The 13,031-nt window shown below is 42.2% G+C and overlaps 1 protein-coding gene across 2 annotated transcripts in view; it reads left to right on the forward strand.

The window, feature by feature from the left end:
- C7 (complement C7) overlaps nucleotides 1-12,608 on the forward strand; it is a 62,429-nt gene extending 49,821 nt beyond the window's left edge. For both annotated transcript variants that reach the window (XM_058718415.1, XM_058718424.1), the window contains 4 exons: nucleotides 397-588; nucleotides 5,479-5,569; nucleotides 8,784-8,968; nucleotides 11,412-12,608. In XM_058718415.1, coding sequence (XP_058574398.1) covers nucleotides 397-588; nucleotides 5,479-5,569; nucleotides 8,784-8,968; nucleotides 11,412-11,593 — 650 coding nt within the window. In that variant the 3' untranslated portion in view covers nucleotides 11,594-12,608. The remainder of the gene's footprint in view (nucleotides 1-396; nucleotides 589-5,478; nucleotides 5,570-8,783; nucleotides 8,969-11,411) is intronic.
- Nucleotides 12,609-13,031: the final 423 nt, after the last annotated feature.

Below are 13,031 nucleotides of genomic sequence, written 5' to 3' on the forward strand. Positions count from 1 at the left end.
CAAACTATATGCAAATTTTCTTGGGAAAATTCTGGTGGGACTTCATCAGACCAGAGAGATAAGTGGCAGCTATGGAAAGTTTAGTTTTGACAGCAGCCTGGGCTTTTTAGGACTCTGTTTATAAGGCTGATTCATTTTATGTTGTCACATTGCTTTGAGGGCAGGAGTGGAGGATGGGAACTGTTTTGGTCTTCAGTCTTTTATTGATCAATTACATGCCGGGCACTGTGGGACATGTCTTTCAGGGCATCCTAGGAGTGAACTTACCTCTTTCTCTTTGTCCTCTAATGTGAAAAAGCAGAGCATGTGTATTAACACTATTCGAAGTTGTCTTTTTTTAAAAAAGATGGCTTAGGAAAGCAATGACCTTTGTATTCTGTTTTCTTCTATCTTTAGAAATTGCCTGTGTTCTACCTGCCTTGATGGATGGCATACAGAGTCATCCCCACAAACCTTTCTATGCAATTGGTGAGAAAGTGACCATTTCCTGTTCGGGTGGCATGTCCTTAAAAGGTCCTTCAACATTTCTCTGTGGATCCAGCCTTAAGTGGAGTCCTGATATGAAGAATGTTCAGTGTGAGCAGAAAGGTAAGTAGCTTGTAGGTCTGTCCAAGGACACCTGCACTCAGGTGAGTGAGGGTCCTTGTGGTGGTCCTTTATGGCACTGGATGGCCATAACTGTGAGTTATTTCCTCTGTCCTTGTCCCCCTACAAGAAGGTCGGTTCATAGATGGGGTAACAGACTTTGTTTCACGTGGCATAGATAGATTCATGGAAAGCAAGGAAAAGCAAGAAGAGCCCTGTGGTTCTGAAACTAACTTAAATCCTTATCAAAGATTAGCTTTGTATCTGTTTTGGTGCCAAGAAAATAAAGGATTTTCAAAAGATGATTTCTGGCTTTTTTCCTGATTTTTTAAATGTACTTTTTATTAAGTACAGAGTTTAAAAACATTCTGGGGGCGCCTGGGTGGCGCAGTCGGTTAAGCGTCCGACTTCAGCCAGGTCACGATCTCGCGGTCCGTGAGTTTGAGCCCCGCGTCAGGCTCTGGGCTGATGGCTCGGAGCCTGGAGCCTGTTTCCGATTCTGTGTCTCCCTCTCTCTCTGCCCCTCCCCCGTTCATGCTCTGTCTCTCTCTGTCCCAAAAATAAATAAAAAATGTTGAAAAAAAAAAAAATTAAAAAAAAATAAAAACATTCTGTATGTTTCCTTTCTGGGTTTTCAGAGGGTTTATTGGCATTATTGAAATAGAAAACTTAAAAGCATTTACATTTAACACTGCAGAGCAGAAGTTATTTAAAGCAAAGTGTTGTGGCTTGTGAAGCTGTTTTTAAGAGTGGAAATCCAAAAATCCAGTATTTTGAACATCAGGCAAATTAAAATGGTCTTTAAAGAAGCTATGGTAAGAAGAGATTTAAAGAGCCAAACTATTTCTTTTTAGAGATATTTAAGGTGGGATGGATTTATTCTTTAAATAACCTCCTATTTTTTCTTTACTTACATTTTTTAAAATAAATGGAAAATACATGTTTGTGACAATTAAAAACCAGGAAAGAAGGAAAACTCACTTGCATTCAATTTTGTATGGTATTCTTATTTTTCTAGTGTATGACTTTATTTTTTATTAATTTTTTTAATGTTTATTTATTATTGAGAGACAGAGCATGAGCATGGGAGGGGCAGAGAGGGGAAGACACAGAATCTGAAGCAGGCTCCAGGTTCTGAGCTGTCAGCACAGAGCCCGACGTGGGGCTTGAACTCACAAACCGTGAGATCATGACCAGAGCCGAAGTTGCACGCTTAACCGATTGAGCCACCCAGGCGCCCCTCCAATGTATGACTTGTATTTAATTCAATGCTGAAGTTTGCCTTTTACAGTGAGTATGAAGTACTAGATTTCGTGAGTGATACCATCAGATGGATCAGATGGTCACAACTTAAGAGAGGGCAGGCTGCACAGAGCCATCTGTGGCTGATGGTGGGCATGGGCTGTGGTACGAAACCTAGATGCTGATGACAGACAACAGGAGGGCAGCATGGCCAATGGTGTGCCTGCTGTGCTGGTTCCCATGTGCTCATTAGCAGTCAGAGGTCCAGAGCAGGTACAAGTGCTTTGTTTTTTACTGCGCTGAAGCATAAATAGGAATTTATCAGGCATGTTTGAAGTAATGGACCTGTACCAGGAATTCTAAAATTAAAGAGAACAATGTACACTTGATGAGGTTGCTCTTTTATTCCGAATGAAATATTATGTACTTATCTAAAATGTCTCCTTCATTCGTTTTGTAGCACAATTCAGTATGTATTTTCTTCTACACAGTAGCAAATTCTATTAAAGTTTTAATTAAGGGTATTTTTCGGGCCTGTGTGTTTTTCAGAAGTCATGATGAATATTAATAGTAACTACCCTTAAAATATGTCTATCACAAATAACAAACTCCAGGTTTGTCAGCCTCCGAGGTTGAGCTTTTTCAATACCTGGTGTATGGTTATTTAGTCTTTTTTTGTTATTGTGGTAAAATAAACATAACATAAAATTTACCATTTTAGCTATTTTTAAATGTACAGTTCAATGCATTAAGTGCATTCCCATTATCATGCAACCAACATCACCATCCATATCCAGGACTTTCTCATCTTCCCAACTGAAACCCTGTGCTCATTAAACACTAACCACTGATTTGTCCCTCCCTCCATCAGTATGTAGTTTTGACATAAAGATATAGGAAATTAAGAAAGCTGTGTTCTTAAACGCAAAGGTCTTCGGTCTAGCTGATTCTACCTGTGATTTTTCATAAAGAAATTGTAATAACTTCTAGAAAACACTTAAAATCTAAACTGTCATTCTTATGAATGATTAACAAATAAACTTTTAAAAAATATCATTTCCAGTTTTATTGGGAAATAATTGACATACATCACTGTAGAAGTTCAAGGTATACAGTGTGATGGTTTGATCTGCATCTACTGTGAAATGATGACCACGGTAGGTCTGCTTAACATCTGTCATCTCACAAAAGCACAATTAAAAAAAAAAAGAGGGGTGCTGGAATGGCTCAGTCGGTTAAGCGTCCAACTTTGCTTAAGTCATGATCTCATGGTTCATGAGTTCGAGCCCCATGTTAGGCTCTGTGCTGACAGCTCAGAGCCTGGAGCCTGCTTCAGAGTCTGTGTCTCTCTCTCTCTCTCTGCCCCTCCCCTGCTCATGCTCTGTCTCTCAAAAATAAATAAACGTTGAAAAAAAGCAAATTTCTCCTTGTGATGAGAACTCTTATGATCCACTCTTCCAACACTCTACCTGTATATCATTGAGCAGCATCAACCACATTACATCCTCAATACTCATCTCTCTTATAACTGGAATTTTGTACTCTTCGGCCACCTTCTTCCATCCCCCCCCCCACCCCGCCCTCATCTCTAGCAAATAAATGTCTAGGCACAATGAAGAGCTCATTTGCATGGCTTTATCATAGAACTTTAGTTTTGGTACATTTAGATTAGACTTTTCTTAACCCCAACACTATTGGAAGTTTGGGCCCGGGAGCTCTTTGTTGTGGGAGTCTGTCTTGTGCATTGTAAGATATTTAGACATTGCCAAATTGCCCCTGCTTGAGAAGCACTGATCTAGATAACACCACCTTAAAAAACATTTTATTTTGGAATAATTTTAGATTTCGGAAACGTTGCAAATAGAGTTTCTATATGCCCTTTACCATGTTCTCATAATATTAACATCTTATATAACTTGACATAATTTAGTGAGTTGACTAAGACATTAATATTAGTGCGATACTATTGACTAAACTACAGACTTTATTTATATATCACCAGTTTTTCCACGAATGTCTTTTTTTTTAATGTTTATTTATTTTGAGAGAGAGAGAAAGCACAAGTGAGGGAGGGGCAGAGAGAGAAAGAAGGAGAGACAGAGAATCCCAAGCAGACTCAGTGCTGTCCCCACACAGCCCAATGTGGGACTTGAACCCACAAACTGTGAGATCATGACCTGAGATAAAACCAAGAGTCGGATGCTTAACCAACTGAGCCACTGAGGCACCCCTTCACTGATGTTGTTTTAATGGTCTAGGATCCAATTCAGGATACTACACTGCATTTAGGATACTACTATTCTAAAGGGGAGTATTTAAAGAATGAGTACTTATTATACACATTGCTGAACCTGGCAGGCTACAGTTCACATTGTTACCATTTTTCCAAGTTACGAATTGTCCCCGAGATTTTACTGTCTTATCTAAAGCTCTTAGGTTTTCCAAAGTGAGGAAGTATTGCATAGTTTGTGCATCCATAAAAATATGCTTTTCAGATAAACTGCCTTTATAAATATATCCAAGAGAGCATTAGTTTTATGATGGGAAAGTATATATATCATTGAATTCCATTGTCATGAAGCAGGAAGGAGGTGGGAATAACAGGATGTTTTAGGTTAGTCACCTTGTAATCAGGTATAGCTGAGGAGACGACAGTTAAATTAAGCTCTTGTAAGCTGGCCTAAGGTGTTTTCCTGTCAAAGTCGGAATGATGGTTGACTTTTGATCCATTTGTAGAAAACACAAAGCAATGGAAAAGGTTTAATTAATGTAAGTACCTCTAGATATTTACTCACCATTGAAAGGAGACCAATTAGACACTTACATGTGAGAGGTTGTTAACAGATCTTGGGGTACAAGGGAGTTCTCCATGTGGAGATCACATTACGGCGCTTTCTGCCCCACTATAGATAGAGGGGGCAACATGCAGTCCAAACAACAAACAGTTTATAAGCACCGACTGCTTGATGAAAGGGAGCCTGCTCCACTGGCCTTGAATTCAGACAAACATGGACTTAAATCCTGGCTTGACCAATTTGTTAAATGTGTGAACTAGCACAAGTTTCTTAACGTTTCTGACCCTTAATTTCTTTTTATTTAAAAAAAAATTTTTTTTTTTTTACGTTTATTTATTTTTGAGACAGAGAGAGAGACAGAGCATGAACGGGGGAAGGGCAGAGAGAGAGGGAGACACAGAATCGGAAGCAGGCTCCAGGCTCTGAGCCATCAGCCCAGAGCCCGACACGGGGCTCGAACTCACGGACCACGAGATCGTGACCTGAGCTGAAGTCGGACGCCCAACCGACTGAGCCATCCAGGCACCCCATCTGACCCTTAATTTCTTTAACTCTGAAGTGGGCATTTGTTAAGGGGGATTAAATATCACAACAGCCACTGTTCCCACAGTAGTAAATGCTCAAGATATGGTACCATTGAAATTATTTGTAGGCTTCTCCTAGGAACACTGTTGTTTGTAAAATGCTTTACAGCTTTTTTTTTTTTTTTTTTTTTTTTTTTACTGTACAAATTTGTAGCAGTTGAGAATATTACAGAACCTGGTTCAACGATTAAAATAATAGTTTGTTTACCACAAAGAACCTCTTCTAATGATTGCATCTCCCTTATCCTTTTTTTTTTTTTTTTTTTTTTTAGAAACCACTTTAACCCTGGCAGTGCCTGAATGTCAGCCCTGGGAGAAACTGAAGAATTCAAGATGTGTTTGTAAAATGCCTTATGAATGTGGGTAAGCTCTGTCTTTGCTCACCTCTCTCTGGTTTGCTTTATTCAAGATAAAAAATGTTTTGGTAGATGCTAGTGTCTCTGTTTGATCCAGGGTGTTGCTTACCAAGGGTTAAAGATTTTTGCTTGCATTTTAATCTGGTGGCCCATCTGCTGTCTGTTATTTGCCTGGGTCTCTGGGGCTGACACCAGTGGTGTTGAGCAGTGTTGTACTCTGTCTAGAGAAAGGCTGAAGGACTTGGGCACTGCTAGGTTTCTATATAAAATGGGGCAACGTGAAAACTTGAGGATTTAGAGCTTACAAAGATTAGGACTGAAATTCCCTTGAAAGATACACTTTTAAAAAAAAAGTTTATTTCTTTATTTTGAGAGAGACAGAGACAGCACGAGCAGGGGAGGGGCAGAGAGAGAGGCAGAGAGAGAATCCCAAGCAGGCTCCGTGCTGTCAGCACAGAGCCCAATGCGGGGCTGGAACTCATGAAACCGTGAGATCGTGACCTGAGCTGAAACCAAGAGTCCATGCTTAACCGACTGAGCCACCCAGCTGTCCAAAGATACACTCTTAATGCAGTACCACTAGAGATACTGGTTTCTGAAATGTCCGTGGCTCTAGATGTGCATTACGAGAATTCCACCCAACTTGAAATCACTCCACTGTGGGTGGATATCTGAAGTAGGTACTAGATGTCTATGTTATGGTCCTAGTTGGACAGATTGTATGATTGCATTAAGACAAGAGGAGGTTTCCTAGGGGGACTGTTTACAGAAGTGTGGGCAGAGTGAAAGAAACTGCATGCCACAAGGCAGTACTCCCAGACTGCAAACAACCAGGGTACAAATCCATGCCCAGGCCTGCAGAGTGACAAGAGGAGCTTTTTTTTTTTTAAGTTTTATTTATTTATTTATTTATTTATTTATTTATTTATTTATTTATTTTGAGAGAGAGAGAGAGAGAGAGAGGCAGGCTGTGTGAGCAAGGGAGGGGCAGAGAGAGAGAGAGAGAGAGAGAGAGAGAGAGAGAGAGAATCCCAAGCACTGATACTGCAGAGCCCACTGTGGGGCTCAAACCCATGGAACAGCGAGACCATGACCTGAGCTGAGATCAAGAGTCAGAGGCTCACAGGAAGAGGTGCTCCACAGAAAGAACTTTTATGCAAAGCTGGAGACAGAGGAAGATTCTGAACAGATGGCAGCCAAGGAAGAGTGGAGTCCCTCATTTTAGGGACCTCAGAGACTGCCCTGGAGTGAGCCAGGGCAGTAAACATCCCTTAAATCTCCTGCCATTGCTCAAATTCACCTGAAGCTAGAGGACAAGGAAGTCTATGGATATAGCTCATAGTTTCAGCCTTCCTGGCAGCGGGGGGGAAGAGTGGAGAACCAATCTGGAGACACAAATGGGAGATATCTAGGCTAAGGCGTTTATTGGTCATCTTTAAGGCTAAGAATCAAAACACAAATTTACTGACCAGTTACAGTTGGCCCTTGAACAACATGGGGGGTTAGGGGTGCTAATCCCCTCACATAGTCAAAAATCCACATATAACTTTTGACTTCTCCAAAACTTAACTACTGAGAGCCTACTGTTGACTGTTACCAATAACATATGTTACCAATAACATAAATATTTTCTATGTTATATGTATTATTTACCGTATTATTATAATAAAGTAACTAGAGAGAAGAAAATGCTATTAAGAAAATCATAAGGAAGAGAAAATACATTTATAGTACTATACTACATCCAAAAAACCCAGGGGCACCTGGGCGGCTCAGTAGGTTAAGCGTTCAATTCTTGGTTTCAGCTCAGGTCATGATCTCGCAGTTCATGGGATTGAGTTCTACTTCGAGAGCCTGCTGGGGATTCTCTCTCTCCCTCTCTCCCTGCTCCTCCCTTGCTCAAGTGCGTGTGCACTCTCTACATAAATAAATAAACATTAAAAAAAAAATCTATGTATAAGTGGACCCACGCATGCAGTTAAAACCAATGTTGCTCACAGATCAACTATACTTGGCTTTCAATTATTATTGTCGGCAAAACACATATCCAAATCCTTGACCACTCACAGGGAGTAATGGTGATTCTGGTGGCATCTTATAAGATGTAACTTCTTGTGAGAAAAAAATATAGCTAAATAGTGTAAATGGCAGTGGTGGTCAGGCCAGAATATTCTGACTGTGGTGTTATTTTTTATTAATCATTGTTGACTTTGATTCACTTTCATCCTCTTTCCAACTTTTCTGATTCATTTAGTTTATCTGCAGCCTGCTGTTTAGAGACTTGGTGTGAGCTTTCTATCAGATACTGATAACAAGGTGGCTTTACAAGGTCTCTGCCCTTCAAGCTGTTCTGAGTAGTTCGATTTAAGGTTTAAATAAACAGATAAAAGAAAGATATAAGGATTTGTTTTTGTGATGTAAACAACTCCAAGTAAATTTAGCTCTTGGCCATTGAAGAAAGTATTAGAGCTAAACATACACAAAAATAAATATAGACTCCGTCTACTATACAAAAATACTTTGTTGTCTAAGGTTTCACTACAGTAATGCTTTCCTTATCCATCAACATTCGGAAATGTCCTTGTTTTTATTAGTGACATTTCTACAAAGCTGAATCTCACCATTTGAGTACCAATGCTTAAGGAAAAAAGTAATAATTTTTCTAGAACTATTTCTAAACGATTTTGTAAACACAGATACTTTAAAAAATCCTATTGAAAAATACAGTTTCATCTTCCCTTGAGGCATCGGTCATGAAGTGTTGCACAATGCCGTGTTATGGACAGGAACTCTCCAGGCTACCGGACTGGGACGAGCTAACTTCTCCTGCCTTCAATGGTCCCACACGACTGCCATCTCTGAATGTGTGATCTTTGCTGATTTTCTGTCTCCTTCCTGCTTGTCAACCCACCCGTGTCCCCAGCAGACCTTGCCTTCTCTTCTAAGTTGCTGTATCTGATCTGCTCTAGATGAAACAAGATCAACACTAGATACCTCAGCTTGTAAAAATTGGGAACAAATACAGAGTAAAATTTGTTCATCTTGAAGATCTGAGGAGGGTGAGCCCCAGCAATGAAGGAGATTTGAGTGTTTGCTCCATCTTTTTCCTGTGGGTGGTGACATCTGAGGCACTGAGCTCCCAGCCTCGCCTTTCACTTCACATCCTCCACTTGTAAGAAGGAAAGTCTTCTAAATAATGTAATTTAAAAAATTTGTTTCAGATCCTCCTTGGATGTATGTGCGCGAGATGAGAGAAGCAAAAGGATACTGCCTCTGACGGTTTGCAAGCTGCACGTTCTCCACTGTCAGGGTAGAAATTACACTCTTGCTGATAGGGAGAGCTGCACTCTGCCTGTCCCAGCCCAGAAAGCCTGTGGTGCCTGTCCGCTCTGGGGAAAATGTGATGGTAAGGGGCATTGTGTATTTGTAACTATAACAGTGCTAAGGTAGTAGTACTGAGGTCTTTTATTTTATTTTATTTTTAAATGTTTATTTATTTTTGAGAGAGACAGAGACAGACTGTGAGCGGGTTAGGGGCAGAGAGAGAGGGAGACAAAGAATCCAAAGCAGGCTCCAGGCTCTGAGCTGTCAGCACAGAGCCCAATGCGGGACTCGAACTCAACGAGCTGTGAGATCATGACCTGAGCTGAAGTCGGAGGCTCAATCGACTGAGCCACCCAGGTGCCCCAGTACTGAGGCCTTTTAAACGGTAGTTTCTAGTTTAGCAGCAGATCCCTGAGGACATGAAAGTCTTAGGCTGGTTTGAGAGTGAACTGTCCTTATCCACAGTCCTCCTTGGGGAATGGGGTAGGTCAAGTATCTAAGAAGACAAGGAGACATTCTTTTTTTTTTTTTTTTTTTTTTTTTAAATTTTTTTTTTTTTTCAACGTTTATTTTATTTTTTGGGACAGAGAGAGACAGAGCATGAACGGGGGAGGGACAGAGAGAGAGGGAGACACAGAATCGGAAACAGGCTCCAGGCTCTGAGCCATCAGCCCAGAGCCTGACGCGGGGCTCGAACTCACGGACCGTGAGATCGTGACCTGGCTGAAGTCGGACGCTTAACCGACTGCGCCACCCAGGCGCCCCGACAAGGAGACATTCTTGATGGTTTGAATGTCCTCCCAAACACTGGTGATTCTCATTCCACCTTCATGATTTTTGCTCTGTCCTCCTATTATCCATATAATGAACTCATTAAAAAAATAGACTCACAGGGGTGCCTGGGTGGCTTAGTCAGTTAAGAGTCTGACTTCAGCTCAGGTCATGATCTCACAGTTTGTGAGTTCGAGCCCCACATCGGGCTCTCTGCAGACAGCTCAGAACCTGGATCCTGCTTCAGATTCTGTGTCTCCCTCTCTCTCTGCCCCTCCCCACCCCTCTCAAAAATAAGTAAACATTAAAAACATTTTAAAAAATGGACTCACATAAAAATAACTTTTTTAAAAAAGGAAATTTTATCATTTCTTAAAAAGAAGCATCACTTGCCATAAATATTAGATGACCACAAAAATACATGTAATGAAACAAAATAAGGTTGTAGATTCTAGCCAGATGCTGCCGGCAGCTTGAGGGATGCTGCTTCTTTGGGATAAAGGGAGTTCAGCAAGTGTTAGGGGGTGTTAAAAGCATGTCAGTGCCAAGGTGACACTTTCTTCTAAAAGTAATAAAAAGAATTTGGAGAGAATAAAAAAAGGAGTTACTCTTTCAAGTTGTGGCTCAAGATTGGCCAGTCAACTGTGTCCATATAGCACTTACCGTGATCTTGAACAGCACCCCTGGCATGGCCTACCTCCCACAGTTTCAGGTATATTATCAAGGGGGAAAGCCTGGCTGGCTGCAGCCAAGTCACTGCCTCAGTTTCCCCATCTGTAAATTGGGAGCCGGACTATGTGATCTGTGAGATCTCTGCCAGCAACTCAGGTCCTCCTCATGGCCTGTGCCAGCCGGGCCCCTGCGCTCTCACTCCTGGACTGTTGGCCACCCAGGCGATGACATACTGAACTCTAAACCATTGGGTTGGGTTAGGATCGCCGGTCACCAGTGAGCTTGTCACTCCTTTTGGAGACACCTGGCTGGTGCATTCCAGCCTGACACCTAAGCGCACACTGTGAATTCTCCCCCAACTCATTTCTGGCTTTTTTTTTTTTTTTTTTAAATTTTCTTTAATGTTTATTTTTGAGAGAGAGACAGACTGTGAGCAGGGGAGGGGCAGAGAGAGAGGGAGACACAGAATCTGAAGCAGGTTCCAGGCTCTGAGCTGGCAGCACAGAGCCCAATGCAGGGCTTGTACTCAGGAACTGTGAAATCATGACCTGAGCCGAAGTTGGCACTTAATCCCACCCAGGCACCCCAGACTTGTTCTCCGCCCCCCCCCCCCCCCCCGCACTGTCCTGGCACCCCATATGTGGTCTTCTGTGTTTTACGCCCTCTCTCTTAAAGTAAGTTGAATTATTTTCTTTGTCTGTTTGAGCCTTGAGTCAACTTGGTCTTTGTTGAGGTCTCCTTATCTGGTCAGGGGTTGAGGGCTTACTGAGCTTCTGGCTCCCCTAGCCAGCAGCCCAGAGGAGGGAGAGAGAGAGGGAGTGCCCCTGATTTGGAGAAGGCTGGCCCATGCACCCCCCTCCCCTTCCCCCGGCGGCCTGGCGCCAGCCTAGAACCCTCCTCATGCTGAGTGGAGCGCAATGCTGGACTTCCCTGGCCCTCCCCCTCTCCCAGGGCGGTCAGTTGATGCCTCCAGGCAGGAGCTTGGAGAGATCTCCGCAAGGCATCGGGACTTTGGAGGTAATGTGACTTCACTCTCCCACCTCCTCCATGTGCCATTAAGCCTCTGCTGCTCTTCTTTCCAGCCCAGAGCAGCAAATGTGTCTGCAGAGAAACATCGGAGTGCGAGGAAGGCGGCCTTAGCGTCTGCGTGGAAGTGAACGGTGTGGAGCAGACGATGACCGAGTGTGCGGCCGGCGCGCTCAGGTGCCGAGGGCAGGGCGTCACGGTCACCAGCACGCGGCCCTGCGGAGCGGGGACCCCGTAGGCTCCCGTGGCCCTTGGCTGGTTCCGAATCCCGCAGCTGCCGTGGCTGAGGTAAAACGTGCATACGGTCACTTCTCCCAACTGCCAGCCACCAGTAGAAGCACCGACCTGCGTTCTGCCAAACCCGAACCGAGATGCTCCTGTTCTTCCTATTTAAAATGCCAGTCAGGATGAACAGCACGCATGAACCTTTGCATGAGCTGTGTGTTCCTGGACAAATTGCTGACACGCCTGGACCTTGACTTTTTAATCTGAAAATGAGAGGATTAGACCGGAGAACCTGGAATACTCCCTTCAGCCCTATGATTCTTTTAAGTATGATGGACTCCACCCATGGGCCGGAAACACTGTACAAAAGGATTAGGAAAACGGTAAGATTAGAGAGGTTGGCTTCCCTCAGTGAAACTGAATGCAAACGGGACCTTAAATGGAAAAAGACAGATACAAATATCCATCCCAAGGAGTAATCTCTCGCCTGGCCCGGTGGACTCCAGTACCACGTGTAAGGATCCTTAAATCATACTGGGAAATAGAACCGCTGAAATTTCAGAACCAAGTTTATTGTGGTACCTTCTGCCTTCTTGTCGAACAACAAACACAATCCCGTCTTCTCTTTGGGGCTTTTCTTTAGTGTGTGTCAAACACAAGGACTGTAATTTGCCCACTTTCTCCCCTTTTCTTCTGTAGGAAACATCGGTTCATGCCTGGGCTGTTGATTGATCATATATTTGACAGAATAGTTTTCTCTAATGTGAATACATGCTTGGATTTTTCAGGGGGCCATACAGGTACATCAGCGTGAGACATTGGCCTTCTATTTATTCCTTATTCATCTTTCATCAAAACAAAAAAGTAGCTGTGGGAGATGACATGAGTGGGCTTAAATGGAATTTAAAATATGCTTTTATATACAAATAATATCTGTGTACTTTTCTGATACTGATAAAGACATTTCAGCAAAACCTTAGTTAAAATGACAGTGATTAAAATCTCATTAAAGATACTATCCTTTGGAATTTTTTGATTTGTATCATGTTTAATTTTAAAGAATCTTCTCATGAAGAATGGCTAATGTGTTCTTTTTAAATATATTTTTATTCTTTAAACTACTTTATTGAGGTATGATTGACATGTAAAAAGCTGTACTGATTTAGTATGTACAACTGGATGCGTCTGGGGATAAGTATATACCAATCAAGACCATAAACCTATCCATCACCTCCCAAAGTTTTCTCCCACCTCTCTTATTATCTTTCTTATTTCTTATTTATTCTTATTTCTCACTTATTTTTATTAAAAATGTCACCTAAGATCTTTCTTCTTAGAAAATCTTAAGTATATGTGAAAGGATTGTTAGCTATAGGCACTATAGCACGTAGCTACAGCAATGCTGCGTAGTGGATCTCCAGAACTTATTCATCTTGCATAACTAAACCTTG

This window comes from Neofelis nebulosa, chromosome 1 (assembly GCF_028018385.1).
Source record: "Neofelis nebulosa isolate mNeoNeb1 chromosome 1, mNeoNeb1.pri, whole genome shotgun sequence".
NCBI classification, from domain to species: Eukaryota; Metazoa; Chordata; class Mammalia; order Carnivora; family Felidae; genus Neofelis; species Neofelis nebulosa.